General features: G+C 42.0%; 1 protein-coding gene across 2 annotated transcripts in view; it reads left to right on the plus strand.

The window, feature by feature from the left end:
• Positions 1–15,145, plus strand: part of LOC107112259 (uncharacterized protein DDB_G0271670-like) — a 46,189-nt gene that overhangs the window by 14,696 nt on the left and 16,348 nt on the right. For both annotated transcript variants that reach the window (XM_015413371.1, XM_015413372.1), the window contains exons 5-16: positions 335–683; positions 1,048–1,080; positions 1,926–1,955; positions 2,900–2,941; positions 3,699–3,740; positions 5,090–5,131; positions 6,801–6,839; positions 9,958–9,984; positions 11,192–11,230; positions 12,143–12,160; positions 13,018–13,050; positions 13,700–13,726. In XM_015413371.1, the coding sequence (XP_015268857.1) occupies positions 335–683; positions 1,048–1,080; positions 1,926–1,955; positions 2,900–2,941; positions 3,699–3,740; positions 5,090–5,131; positions 6,801–6,839; positions 9,958–9,984; positions 11,192–11,230; positions 12,143–12,160; positions 13,018–13,050; positions 13,700–13,726 (721 nt within the window). The remainder of the gene's footprint in view (positions 1–334; positions 684–1,047; positions 1,081–1,925; positions 1,956–2,899; positions 2,942–3,698; positions 3,741–5,089; positions 5,132–6,800; positions 6,840–9,957; positions 9,985–11,191; positions 11,231–12,142; positions 12,161–13,017; positions 13,051–13,699; positions 13,727–15,145) is intronic.

The following is a 15,145-nucleotide window of genomic DNA, read 5'->3' on the forward strand; positions in this document are numbered from 1 at the left end:
TCCTGAAGTATTGAAGAACCATTTTTATTAAGAAAAGTATATGTTTGGGGGTCAGTAAACAAGGTGAACACATGCAAATTAATAAGGCTTAAAGACTATGTATGCACAGGCACTTTATGAGCATAAAAGAAGGTAATATGGTGAGTCTGTGCCCCAAATGGACAGATGGTTCAGTTGAACAGAAACCTAGCAATTAAAAGTTAAGGAATCCCTCTATATCAGCCCACTTACTGCTGAAAGTAATTTGAGAAATGATGCTGCACTTGTTATGTGTCAAAATATCACATTAGAAAAAAAGCCACACACAGTCATCATATCTCTCTTTTTTCCCTAGGGGAACTTTTGTTCAAGATTATGATACCTACTGGGTTGGTGTTCATAGCAAAACCCTCTCACCCAGACATTCAGATGCAACTAATGATTCCAGAACTGTCAATGATTCTGTGACAACTAATACCTCAGTGATAGCCAATGATCTTGTAACATCCATTGATTCTGAGAACATGACTGATTCAGACACATATGTTGGGAAGGATGGAGATTTTGATTTCAACACTTTGCTCGGGCCTGAGATAGACTTTGAGACACCTGAGACAACCGATGACTCCAACAGAGAAAATGAGACACTTGAGAAAACTGAAGAACCCAAAAGAGGAAATTCTACAAGGAAAGGCAGGAGGAAGGTACCTATGAAATGCTTATTACAGCTACGTATTTATATATGAAGGAAAAAAGGACTCCAAATGAATGTTACACATGCACATATTTAAAAAGTGTGACCAAGAATCAATTGCCCAGATGTATATATGAATACTTCCTTAGGATTCTGTCACCTTAGCACTTTCTTATGTTCTGCAAGCCACTCTAGTAACATGGGGGGCTGTAGCAGGAGACTGAGACAAGAAAGTCATTTTTGGTGGGGTACAATCCAAAGTGAAGAATTTCATCAGTAGAATCGTTCCTCTAGAGCTATCCTGTTTCAGTTCCAGATTATTAGGTATATAATACTTTTAATGATACACCAACACTTTTAATTTTTCTTTTCAGTCCATTGTGAATGTGCAGATAAGATGTGGAGAGGTAAGAACCTTCTCTCAATAATTCTTCAAAGTTTCCCATGTCGACTGTTCTTAATTGCATAGTGACCAATGTGTTGCTGCTGGGTCGTTTTATAAAACATAGCAACATGCACCTGTATCTCCCTCCCAAAACAATACTAGTACAGAAATCCTATGCAGACAGTCTTGGGAATAAGCCCTATTTAACATAGGTAAATAGAGACTGGTCTCTGAAATACTGGGCTGCTTAGAACCAACCAAGACAGGAAGGCCTCAATTAATTTGGCTTAACAATATTCATTACTCTTTTGTACAGTCTTGTAAATCCAGAAAAGTTACACTTATCTCACAACATTTGACTAGTCTGCCTTTTGGCACATAGCCCATGTTAATTATTCCATAGGGGTAGCTGTGTTACTCAGCTATGTCAGCAAAAATAAAGGAGTCTTGTAGCACCTTAAGACTAAGAAGTTTTTTGTTTCTAGCATTTGCTTTCATGGACTAAGTGCTTCTAGTTTGTGAAAGATTATTTTAGAATAAGAACTTGTTAGTATTTAAGGTACTTCAAGACTCCTGGTAGTTTATACCCTGTTAGTTGTTCATTCCTTTTATAATTTGGAAGGATAGGAGGGAAAACCAATTTTGCTGAAGCTTCCTTACATGACAGCCTGGAAGTGATTTTTACTTGCTTCAGGCAATGAGATGAGTAGTAGTTTTACACTTCCGATTTCATAAAATCAATACTGCTAGCTTTATATTAGCTCACATCATTCTCTGAACAAAAGTTTGGAGTGTTTTCTTAAGTCAGTAAAATAGTGACATAGTTCTTTAGAAAAATAACTCTTCATGGGTTTTGTTTTTTGGCAGGGTGGATCAGGTGGTGGTTCTTGTGGCCAGGTAAGCATTATTTGTGCAAAGCCTACCATTCTTTATAATGTTTGTGCATGTTTATCCAGGGTTGGGTCCCAAGATTCTCTTCTGCTAAGTCAGTGTCTTCCTCTAGTGGGAGAGTCTTCCTTCCATTCTCCGTTGGAGGAAGACTTCTACTCAGGGGTCATTTCATAGAAAAAGAGGTGCAGGAGCTCATTAGCACAACTCATTAGCATAACTTATTTGCATATGCCACACCCCCGACATCACTGGCAGTGTGTCAAAAAGCAACACCCACCGCTCAGGCGCCACTGGACTGTTTTGGATTGCTAGCTATTGGGGGGGGGGGGAACGTGCAGATCTGTCCTCACAGAGGAGGGAGAGCTTGTACCTGAATAAAACTTGGTCACTGGACTGTTTTGGACCGGGGGGCCGGGGGGGAGCTCTGCAACTGACCTGGCTGCTTCTTGCTCTGACTGAGGGCTGCTGGGAGCAGGGGGGGCTTGTTGCATGTACCCGCCCCCTGGGCTCTTTATTGCCGGAGCTCCGCTCCTGTGCGCTCCTGCAGAAAATGACCCCTGCTTCTACTTAATAGAAGAGGGTGTAAATCCAATCCATTTACCACACAAAAATATTATTTGAACCACAAATTATTGCTTGATGTTTCTGTAAGTCTCAGTTGACACCTCAAAATCTGGAGTAAAAAAATTATACCAGGCTAGGAAGTGCTGCCTATCCCTCTTCCCCCATTGCACTCTTGACCTTGTTTGTTCACACTGCAGATGTTGCTGGCTTTGGGAAAATGTCTTTTTGACTAATAGAGAATTACAGGAAATCATTTTCTTTTTAATAAATGCATTGTTTTTCTTTTTCTCATTTGTAAATTATGTGATCTGAATGCAAAGCACTGTTCCTTTTGATCTAAAGATATTCCATATTCTAATATATTTAAATGCTTCATTTATTTCTAGGGGTCGAAAGGATATTCTCAGAGTGGTGGCAGCCAGTCCAAGGTAGATGCTACTTGTGTTACTTAGAGTTATTAATTTTCCTGTCCCTTCTCAAGGCTTGCTTTAGGACCAAGTTACACTATGATGCTTTAGCTGATGGCTGCTTTTCCACTGCAAAGAGTCCTTGGAAAGAATGATTTGCTGTGGGGTGCAACTTAAAAAAAAAAAAATCTTTCCCCCTTCTGTTGTTTTCACCCTGAAACTTCCCAGGCTGCTTTTGTGACTCTGGGGTTCTAGATGCATGTTCACCATTTTCAGCGAATTGGTTTTTTTGGGGGGGGGATTTCTGAGGGGAAAGGAGAAAGGCCTAGTGCCATTCTCGCCAACTTCCCACTGTACTGTAGTGGGCTTTAAGCCACAGTTTAAATCCAGTTTCAAACTCAGCTTTAAACCAAGCTATGCGAGTCAAAATGCAGCCCCGCAGCTTCGGGTGTGAAATTGACCAATAGTATCGGGGCAAACGGCGGCGCAACATCGAGGCAGCTCTAGTGCGAAATCAGCCTAATAGTAGTTAGCACTCCAAAAAGGAAGCGAGGGAGAGACCCCAGCAGTGGTGGGAGGAGTGGTCAAGAAGCATGTGGTCCTGAGAAGCACATCCAATCCCTTAACATGGTTTACAGACCCAGAAACATCATGTCTGCCTGAGCGTCTCAAGCAAATGCTTAGAATTTCTGTGCAGTACCTAACAAGTGAGGGTTCCCTTGCCCCATACCGCTACTTCTAAATCAGTTTATGACTGATTTTTTTTTTTTAATTGCAGGTTGTTGTAGTTAAACAAGGAAGCAGCACTAGCTGTGTTGGAGTAAGTATTGTCTTGATTTAGAATTGTGTCCTAGTGTAAATTTTACCTAACATGTTTTGTCACCAGATGCCTTCAGATGTGTGGTGTATAAATGTTACTGCAAACGAACATGGAGACCCTGAGTCACTTTGCAAATTTTCTCAAATAGGCATTTTGTCATTAATGTGCATGGAGACCACTGTGAATTTATCAAAGGGGCCTATTAACAGATGAACTCTGAAGACACTTTGTTTTTCATACTCTGCATGAACCTAGATTGCTGAAGATATTTTGTGCATGGGGTACAGCATGCACTGGACCCTTCAGAATACACCATTCTAGGAGGATATCTCTGATGAGTGGGAAATTTCACCAAATGGAATATTGGTCTCCCTATAAGATCTGTTGCTTTTGAGATTTTCCTTCCACAGTTCTGAAGTCAGATTGCTTTGATGTCTTTTACTTTCTGCTCATTGGATTTCTGGTGGAGCAGCAGTCCTCAGTTCCCACAGCTATAAATTGCTGGTGAAACTGTGATAAGCTGAATGCAAACCGTTGTGAAGCCCCATCTTCTTCTACACTGAGCAAAATATCTAGAAGATAACAAGTTTACTCTTCCCTACAGCCCATGTCACTTGTCTTAAACACGAAATCTCCTGCAACTATTTTCTTTGTATGCCCCAGCCCCTTCCTGTACCCACTGTCTGCTCATAACAGGCTGATTTGCTACACAGGTTCAATGATGGAAGGATGGAGTTTGGCATGTACTCCTGCCCTGCCTTTGGTGCAAGTGATTGGACTTTGATGGACTTCCAAGACCATGATTCTGTTAAATTTATAGAGGGTCACTATGCCCTTGCCCTGGGGTAATCCTTTTGAGTAATCATTCTGGAGCTATGCCCTTTTAAAGGGGCACCACCGCACCAACAGTCGATCAGTGGCTTCCATGGGTAATCCCAGGATAATGAGAGGCTGGGGAAAGTCAAATGAATGAGCAGTCTCTTTTCTCCTCATGAGAATGGAAATGGGCAGAGGGCATGCATGGACTGCCATGCTCAGAAAAGGCTATGAGGAGGGGCCGATGAGAAGGACGCTTGGCCTCTCTTTATTGGCTGGCGGTGAGTGAGAGAGAAATGACAAGAGGAGGAATAAAGTGAAGGTGAACCCCCTCCTCTCTTGGCTCTGAGGACACTGTGAGTCACAGGGGAGGTCTGTGGGAAAGTTAGACCAATGAAGGAGAAGGTGCCTTATTAACACTTCTTGGTTATGACTCTGATAGCGATTCTCTATTACATATTTATTATGTATGTCGTGTTGAGTATCTTGACTAGTAAAAAAAAGAATGCACCTGTTTCATATTTTATCCGCAGGGTGGAGTTGCAGATGTTTACAGCAAACATGCTTGCAGAGATGTAAGTCTTGCTTTGTCACTTGTTTCTATTTTTATCAATGTTTACTGCTCAGTAAAAGTGTTTTCATCATGAATCATCGCACAGTCATGATAGCACTTGTAATCTCAGAAAAACAAAGCTGTTGCACTCTGTCCAGGAAAAAAAAGAAGAAGGAAGGAATCCATTAGTTTGGCTGACTGTCTGACATGCCACAGAGAAGCTTTGCTGTGTTGGTCCGAGATACTGGGTTATACAAAACAGGCAATATCTTTGCTTGGAATGAAGATAGGAGCTGCCCTTTTGGGTCCATCTAGACCAACAGTCTGCCATGATTTGTGAACATTCACAAGCAGAACAGCAATTGCCATCCTTGAAGGCGGGGGAGACATTTGTACTGCAAAAATATAAATGAAGTAATCATAGGTATAAGAACTGATAAAAAGCCTGTCAACTGAAGGTCAAATCGGGTGAGATGCAGGACGAGTCATGAACAGATCTTTAGTCATTTTTATTGCTGAACAGCAGATATTTGGAGGAACTGTTTGGATTGGACCATAGTATGGGGGGAGGCTTTTCCCCTACGCTGTGCCATTTTCTCTTGTAGGTCCTATTTGCTTTTCCAGGGGAAATGCACACATTCCTTGTATCTTGCCTGCGTGTTATCCACACTAGGGCAAACAGAATTTTTTTTGGGGGGGTCACGTCAAATTTAAGAAAGAGCCGAGGGAGAAAGGATTAGTCCCTGTCCACCTAATCTGAATCACCTGGCCCCAACTGCTTTTAGCAGTCACATACATATGAAAAATTATCTGTTCGCAGGCCAGTAAAACTCATACCTGATTACTGATTAACTCAATCTTTACCTGAGTGATCTAACTATTAAAACAATATCTATAGAAAGAGTATTGTAATTTAAACAACTACCCCTAGAAAGATTATGCAGACAATATCATGTTAGATGGGATTCTTCATTATAGGATAAGTAACAAATACTTGGTTTTCCATACAAAAATGTTTCCAATGCAAGTACTTATGCTGGACACATGAACACATGAAGCTGCCTTATACTGAGTCAGACCACTGGTCTGTCAAGCTCGCTATTGTCTGACTGGCAGTGGCTTTCTGGGGACTCAGGGAGAGGTCTTTCACAGCACCTGCTGATTCTTTTAGCTGTAGATGTTGGGGATTGAAACTAGGATCTTCCACATACAGAGAGCAGATGTGCTACTAGCGAACAATGATCTCTCTTCTAGATGCTGCCACTTCTAAATCCCGGGAAGCAGAGCAGAGGCATCCAATTTCTTCTCCTTCTAATGATACAGATTTTACCTATTCTCGAACATTTACTGTTACAAAAGGCAAATTAACAACTTTCTCTTCATTGTTGTGGCTGAAAAGGCAACCATGCCAGGATTATTTGAATTCCCGTTTCTTCCTGCTCCACCAGTGCAGTCCATAACCTGGAGCAACTATTAGAGTCCACAGTGCTCAGGATTTATACTGAATTTTATTATTAATTCTTTCTTATAATTTGCTTGAACAATTAACATTGCTTTAATGAGTTTAGCTTTTGATCAACCCTTCCTGCATTGAACTATTAGGACTACAGAGGGCATCATTTTGTTACTCAATATATGTTGAATCAAACTATCTGGCAAAAAGTATTAATGGAATTTTGGTTTGTTAACAGAGCGCAGCTGATGTTAGTGGTCAGTCTTCATATGGCCAGGTAAGAATGCTCTTTGCTTTAGGTTTGGTGGGTTTTTTTGCACATACAGCTTCCCCTCATGATTTAACTGCTCTTGTGAATGGTTCAACAAACATTCAGACAGATTTAGCACAACATTGAAAAAGTAGGTTCAGTCGGGATATACTGAGTCAGAAGTTTGATCCTGGCAGGGAGGGCAGGATACAAATTGAAATAAATAAATAACTATCCAACAAAGGGGTTGGATCCAGCAAAAAAAAAAAAAGTTTCAGTCATGATGGGGGACCATTTTCATAATTTCTACCCTCATGCTGTTCCAGGAGAATCCCTTGTCTCCCAGGAAAAGCATTTGGGAACTATTTTAGCCTGCAGCAGGAGAAGGAAGTGGAGGAGTTTCACTCTGCTGATGGAAATCCCTTCTGTCAGCAGAGTTTTTCACAAGATCGATCCCGTGATCTTTAGGTAAAACTACTTGCACTGACTTCAACACTTTAAAAATGGCCACGTGGATCTACTCCAAGACAAAAGAGAAAGATATCATGAAATGTTAACTGATTCTTTCCCCCATATATTAAAGGCTACTGAAAGCAAATCCATTCAGAATAAAATTAAGAAAATTAAGCAATGGTAAGCCCTACTGGCAAATGGAAGGAATTTAAATCCATAGAAATGCAAAATATTTTATTTTGACCATAGATTACTTTAAATACATACTTAATAAATAAAGTACTTAATTTTGACCACAGAACACTACAAAAAAGTTATCATGCCTAAAAGCTTACTTAAATAAAAATGTCCTACAGTGGCATCTGGGTTGGGAATAGGTGGACCTCCTTTTGTAAGAGGTTCCATGAATTTGAAGCCACTATCCAAGTTTCCTCCATGCTTTCAAAGCACTTTATGTACTGAACAGCTTGGGACGATGACCAGTGTAATGTATTCAATATCATATAGGAATAACTACGATACAGCTTCATAAAACAGAGAGACTTATCACCTTTAGCTCCATCCTATAAAGAGTTTGGAAGTATAGATATCTTCTCCTAGTTTCTCAGTTTTTAGGAGACCCATGTATGATGACGTAGCGCACTTCCCCCCCTCAGAGGCAAAGTTTCCCCTCCAGTTTTCTCTCTCTTTCTGACTGAGCAGCCCTATTTATAGATTTTCTTCTTTTCTGAGGAACTATGGCTGTCCCACCCAGTCACAGTATGAAATCTTGCTGCTTTCTCAGCCCAGGAACTTGAGGGAAGGGTCGAGATCCCCCTTTAATTCAAACCAATGAAATGGCACTTGAGACTTTTAAGATATTTTATTCAACATAGAGGGGAAAGGTCAGGTGAAATTAGTCAGAACCAAACAGACGGAGACATAGTTGTGGCACAACACAGTCTTTATTGAACTGCAAATCATGGGAGGTCTGCAGGCTCCATTTGCTACCTTCTTGGGGCCCTGGGGAGGAGGATGGAGGCTCCCCTGGCACGGTATGCATCTCAGTGGGATGGAGTTGCAGACAGAATTTGGAAGGGTTGGCTGGGTACAATGCTTCATTCTAAGAGGAGTGCTGGGACAGCAGACTGAGTAGAGTGTGGGGGGAGGTGGCTCTAGCCACAACCAGAGGTCTTCCTGTTGAATCTTCACCTGCAGGAAAGCAAAACATGCCAAGCTTAACCACAGATGTGTTGCCATATCAGGCTCTGCAAATGCAGCCTCATGGGGGGAGGCCTTTGCCATTAACACCCACTTGAGGCACATGGTGGCACCATCTGAATTACACTCACCTGTCCTGTGTTGAAATGCTCAGGGATTGGTAGTGATCCATCCACAGCAGGACCTGCAGCTGCTGCTCAAGGCTCTGATCCTGCATGGAAATGAGTCAAAGGGTCTCCTGGCAAGCTGGTCTACCACATAGAATGGAGTAGCTGCCAAAGCCCCCTTCCAATCACTGACAAGCCCTGTCTTCTGCTGAGATGGGGAAAGAGGCACAGGGCTGAGCTTATAGCCCAGTGTAAGGCTGAAAGCATCCCCCCACCCCCCGCAATTCTCCCAGGATTTTTTCCCCCACATGGCATGACAGGGGCCATGACACTGGGAGGCCATTCTTGTGCCACCCTTGCATTGAACCCATTGCTGGGCTTGAGTGTGGGAGGCATTGTTGCTGGGGTGGCACCCAGTCTCAAGCAAGATGCATCAGGTAGCAGGTCTGGGTTCCTTGCCCTTGCTTACCTGTCAGTGTACGGTTGCTAGGGCTGAGCTGATAGCCCAGTGTAAGGCTGAAAGCATCCCCCCCCCCCCCACAATTCTCCCAGGAAACTGTCCTGGGATTTTTCCCCCCATGGCATGACAGGGGCCATGGCACTGGGAGGCCATTCTTGTGCCACCCTTGGTTGGCTCCTTATTCTGATTCCCACCCCACACCCCCAGGATTGCTCTGTTAGTTTAAGACTTGGTATTACATATGTTGACAGTAAAAAAAAAGTGTTTGTTTTGAAGACCTTCTGTTCTGGTGTTCATAGTGATTTGTCTGGAAAGACTTCATAATCATAATGCTTTTTTAAGTGTTTCAACTGAGAAGAGCAATAATGAATCACACTAACAATCTTAGCTGTTTTGTGATTTGTTTAATGATTTACTATTTGCTGCACTTTTAAATTAATACTTAATGCTGTTTGATAGTATTTGTGGTACTGGTCAGTGTAGGGGTCACTTGGCTCCATACTCTGATTCCCACCCCGCACCCCCAGAACTGCTCTGTTAGTTTAAGACTTGGTATTAAATATGTTGACAGTAAAAAAAAAGCTTTTGTTTTGAAGACCTTCTGTTCTGGTGTTCATAGTGATTTGTCTGGAAAGACTTCATAATCATAATGCTTTTTTTAGTGTTTCAACTGAGAAGAGCAATAATGAATCACACTAACAATCTTAGCTGTTTTGTGATTTGTTTAATGATTTACTATTTGCTGCACTTTTAAATTAATACTTAATGCTGTTTGATAGTATTTGTGGTACTGGTTATTGTTTACTGTGCATATTTGATTTTATTGTTGTTTTTATTCTTTACTTCTGTTATCACCTTAAGTGATATAAAGTCTTTTAAATATATAAGTAAATAAACAAGCATATATGTGTTTTATTTCTTGCAGTCGGTGTCCGTAAAGAAAGGTCCCAAGGTATGTTTTCCCCTCATCTTCAATAAACTTTAAATGTCAGATTAAATTTTAATTGGCTGGAAATTGCCATAAAGTTAATGGAGTGATTACAGTTCAGCAAGTGCTTTTCCTCCTGACTGCACAGCTATAATTAAGCCAGCCAGATAATGTCACCCAGCAAATCCTTCCACCATGGGAGGATCTTTCTTAGCCATTACCCAGACTTGGGGTAGGGGAAGAGAAGGAAGATTACTTCCTGACATTGGTAGTAGTATTCCATGTGTTACCAATCCAAAATAAGTATAGATGGTGGCTCTGCGGTGCTATGTTCTTTCCCAGCTGTCGTGGGTCCTGGCTCCGCTGAGGCTGACTACTCCTCAGATGAGGAAGAGGCACAGAGCAACCCAGCCTCCACTGGAGTCAGCCCAGAAGAGGAACCTTTACCAGCACCTGAGGGAGAAGCGGCCCCAGCATCTGTGCAGGAGGGGCAGCAAGGCGAACAGACTGTGGTGCAGTCAGAGGAAGAGTCTGGTCCAGAGCCTGGCCCAGCACCCCCAGTTGGAGACACCTCGAGGCCAGAATCCCCATCTAGCTCACCTGAATATCCCTGACACAGGGCACACCAGCGTCTGAATGTGCAAGAGAGAAGGAGGAGTGCCAGACTTCAGCTGTTGCAAAGGCAACGTGGGGGGCTGTGAGTCTTTGCAGATTGTGGCTGTGGTCACACACACTAAACAATCCACTTTCAATCCACTTTCAATGCACTGTCCAACTGGATGTTGCCAGTTCACACAGTAAAAATCCAGTTGGAAAATGCACTGAAAGTGGATTGAAAGTGGATTATTTAGCCTGTGTGACCCTCAGTGCCCTCCCAGGGAAGGGAGACTCCGTCATAAGCAACCATGCTCACCTGCCTCAGTGTGGATGCAACCATGCGATCTCGGACCTAGTCCCGGCTGCCAGCCTCTTGACCAGCCAAACCCAGCACAGGGTTGCACTGGGAGAAGAGTGTGTCCTCCAGTTACCCTTTAATATGCGGGGTACCTCAGGGGGCACTTCTTTCCCCGATGTTATTTAACATCTATATGCGTCCCCCTCACCCAGCTAATGCGGAGCTCCCAGCATACCAGCGTTCCAAATACTTTCACAACTGTTTTTTTCTTCTTCTTTGCTTTTTCTCCCCCCACAATTTCCTTGGAAAATCACAGTTACTATTTTGTCTTTGCAGGTGGTATCCTACCCAGACAGTCAACCTTTCCCACCTGAAGTAAGCACGTTTTCTACTTCACATTTTTGATGTACATTTTTGACATAATTCAGAGAATAGAGAAATAGACATCATGGAGGTTGACTGTTTTGTTTCAACCCGTATAGGCCCCAGTTACCTATAAAAGGTGGAGCAGGATCCCATTTTTACTGAAAAGGATGTAATAAACTCTTCTCCTATCTCCCTGTAGGCTGTCCTCCAAGGGACTTTTCTCCTTAAACAAGCCCCAGAAGCATAGTTCAATATGCAACTGACTTAATTTATTTAAGAACATTTGTATATACTGTGTTTTCCCTGACACAGTCAGTATTCAAGGCAGATGATATGAATAGATAAAAAACAAAAATATTGTCTATTTAATTAAAACACAGAGTTTAAAACGGGTGACTAAAGATGATAATTTAGAAGATAGTTTAAAATAGTTAAACCAGAGCCTATTCAAACTGTCCCATCAGTTTTTAAAAATAATTTCATTTTATGTATGAAAAAGAATGCATTGATTTACAAAAATGTGTATGCTGCTAAGTGTGTGCACCTGCATCTTATACCATATGATACATTTCCAGCATAACATCATACTTATGATTATGAGCTAGCATGGAATTACATAAAATATGGTGCACAGTCATGCCATTTAATCATTTACACTTACACATTTACAGTATAAATGTATTGCTGAATCAGTGGTTGTTTTCATAGTCTGTTATGCAGTTTCAAGACTGCTGTGATCTTCGGTCATATGGTAATCAACCATTTATTCCAAACCCTAATCTTGCTCAGCATGTCTTGTGATCAGGGCATTTGCAAGGATATGGCAGCAAAGGTTGCATTTTCTGATTTTGTCTCCTTTATATAAGGTAGTAATAAAAGTAGTAATCCAATAGTGTGTTTTTCTCCCCTCTTTCCCAATAGCGTGACACTTCCTCATCGGTAAGTACACTTCTTTTTTAAAATATGAAATCATTTGTCTATCCATTCTATCTCTGTCTAAGTATGAATTCACACATGCTGATTAAACCATTTTATTCCTCTGTCCTGTTGTTGGTGCACAGGGGTTAAAAAGAGAAAGTCAGTTTTAAATGTACTTAAGCATTTCAAACATTCTTGAGCTTTACAACACACATGGTTTTTAAGTTTAACTTCATTGCCTTTGGCTTGAGACAATATTCCTGTTGATAACAGAAAGCACATCCTCTCCTAATGGCATCTAGGATGATGACAAGATCCTGATTGAATTAGGTCAGGTTTCATAACAGCACATGTAATTTAAAATAAGATATTTTGCAATATTAGCTTAACTGCATGAGAGTGCAGCTTAATTCATTTGAAGGTTTTAATAGCAGCAGCAGCAGCAGCAATGTAGTGGCTTCACCACTTCACTATTATAACAATCCCGGGTAGCATTTAGCCAGCCACCAGTATCATTTATCTTGATATGAGTAGGACTTAATTAAATAGAACATTTTCCCAACTTGCATGCTTACAAAGTTGGAATAACAAATAATTTAAGTATAAGATTCATCTAGGTATTGGTCATCTTACCCAACGTAACTGATTAATTTGCTGAGATCAACTCTATGCATATCCAGTTTGTTTTGGAGTTTGTAAACATTTCTGTATTCATATACATCCTATACATTCCTATAGTCATTCCTGTAGAATAGTGGTTTTCAAATGCCCAAGTGTCAAGGATTCTTACATAGATCTGTGTCTGCCCTAGAACCTCAGTGTATTGCAATGGATTTTGGGAAGTGAGACAAATTAATGGTTTATCATTTTTATTTCAGAAATATTCCCATTCCAAAATCATTCAGTCCCAGGTATGAATCCATCTAGCATATCTGACTATGCATTCCCAACAGAGAGGCAGACAAGTGCAGAATGGGTTTTTGTTGATTAGATTGGGAGCAATGTTCCCTCTAAGCTGAGTTAGTGTGAGCTAGCTCACACTAACTCAGCTTAGAGGGAACACTGATTGGGAGACAGGCTTCATGATGTGCTGATGACCATTATTCTGATATTGCCTTCAGTTCCATGAATAGGTAGGCACTTCCATGGACATGTGAAGATACAGTGAACTGAGAGGTGATGATCACCTCATGGAGAGTTAAGCTGGCACTTCTCTGTGTATCCTTGCTTAGTCACTAGCGACCAACCAGAGTAAACAGAAGGATGGCGATTTTTGCCAACACAGAATCTGCTCTTTCACATTGTTCTGTCATAGGAGATGTTACCCTAGGGTGTAGCTCTAAGCATACTTCCTATGAATTATCACTGTAAGCATATAAACAGACTTAAACCCTTCTAAATCCATTGAATTCAATGGGCTTAGAACAGTGTAACTCTGTTTAGGAGTGTACTGTTAGTCCCCTTCAACAAAGTACAATCCTGAGCAAACATGCTTTTGAAAATGCTGCATGTCGCATTTTTGTATACAATAATATTACTATTTTCCTGGTTCTTCCACAGAGTTCCTCCAGCAAAATCCAAGTCCAGGTAAGCCTGTTTCACTTTCAGAAAGTTCCAGGAAGACATAACGTTGAAATGTCTACAAAAAATGCTTGTGAAAATGCAGTTCCCTACAGCACTCTAAATAGGGTTGCCCATTCTGGGTTGGGAAATACTTGGATATTTGGGGGGGGGGAGCCTGGGGAGGGACTTCATCAGCATATAATGCCATAGAGTCCACCCTCCAAATCAGCCATTTTCTCCAAGGGAACCAATCATGGTCATCCGAAGATCAAGTGTAACAGTAGGAGATCTCCAGGTGACACGTGGAGGTTGGCAACCCTAATTCTAAAAGAGCAAATTTTTAAAGAAACACCATCTAATAGCTTGCTCTGAAAGTATGCTTTTAGACCCAGTGGACAAGATGTGTGATTGTTGTTCTTGTGGAAGGGTGAGCAGTAGTCCCCCCACAGCTATGTCCATCCCTTAAGCACTTTCTTGCTTGATGGCCTCAGAAGTGGGAGAGTGGGTGTTAACGGTCACTCATGTTCTCCTCTTCTCCCCCTCGCCTTACTCCTTCCAGCATCAGGAGATATGGTTCAGCGTGTCATCATCTACTGGCTCCCAACCCCCTTTAACCTCTGGTCCTACTACCTGCACTGGCCTTTGGCTCTGTCCTCACCCTCTCATGATAGTAACTCATCCATTCAGACACTGGAACTAATTGCCTTCACTGATGCTGGGAGCTTCCCTCTTAAGTCCTGCTCCAGCACCTAGCCCTGCCTGGACTATAGGTGGTCAGGTCTGGTCTCCTTAGAGCAGGGGTGTCGAACTCATTTGTTATGAGGGCCAGATCTGACATAAATGAGACCTTGTTGGGCCGGGCCATGTGTGTCATAAAATGTAATGCCAGGCGGTGGAGATATAAACTTTGTAAAGGACACAAACACAAAGGGGTTTTTCTTTTAACGTAAAAACATGCTTAAAACATTAGCACTCTTGCAGTATTTTGTTTATTTAACAGTGTCTGATAACTTACACCTCTTGCTCTGAATTATTGCATCTAAATGTCTGTGCTGTTGCAATCTTGAGTATGCTGTTCAGGTGTGTATCTGTAAGCTGCAAACTTACGATGACACAGCAGCAGGAGAACTGGAAGAAGAAGCAGAAGACAGCCAGTTCCACTGCGGGCCTGATAGAAGCCCTCTGGGGGCCTGATCTGGCCCCCGGGCCGCATATCTGATGCCCCTGCCTTAGCCATTATCCTGCCATCGAACATTTTCTCCCTTTCTTTGCCCTTTCTTGGCCCACCTCCTGGCTGGGCCTTGGTAAGGCCTCATAGGCCAGTTTGGCCTGGCATTGGGCTGGTGCCCAAAAGAATGGGCTGGAACCACTGCCTCAGTCACTGCCCAGTTCCCCTTCCCACCATCAGAGTAAAATTTGGGCAAGTCCTAAAGAAACCATGCT

The sequence above is a fragment of the Gekko japonicus genome, unplaced genomic scaffold (assembly GCF_001447785.1).
Source record: "Gekko japonicus isolate JY-2015 unplaced genomic scaffold, Gekko_japonicus_V1.1 scaffold70, whole genome shotgun sequence".
NCBI lineage: Eukaryota > Metazoa > Chordata > Lepidosauria > Squamata > Gekkonidae > Gekko > Gekko japonicus.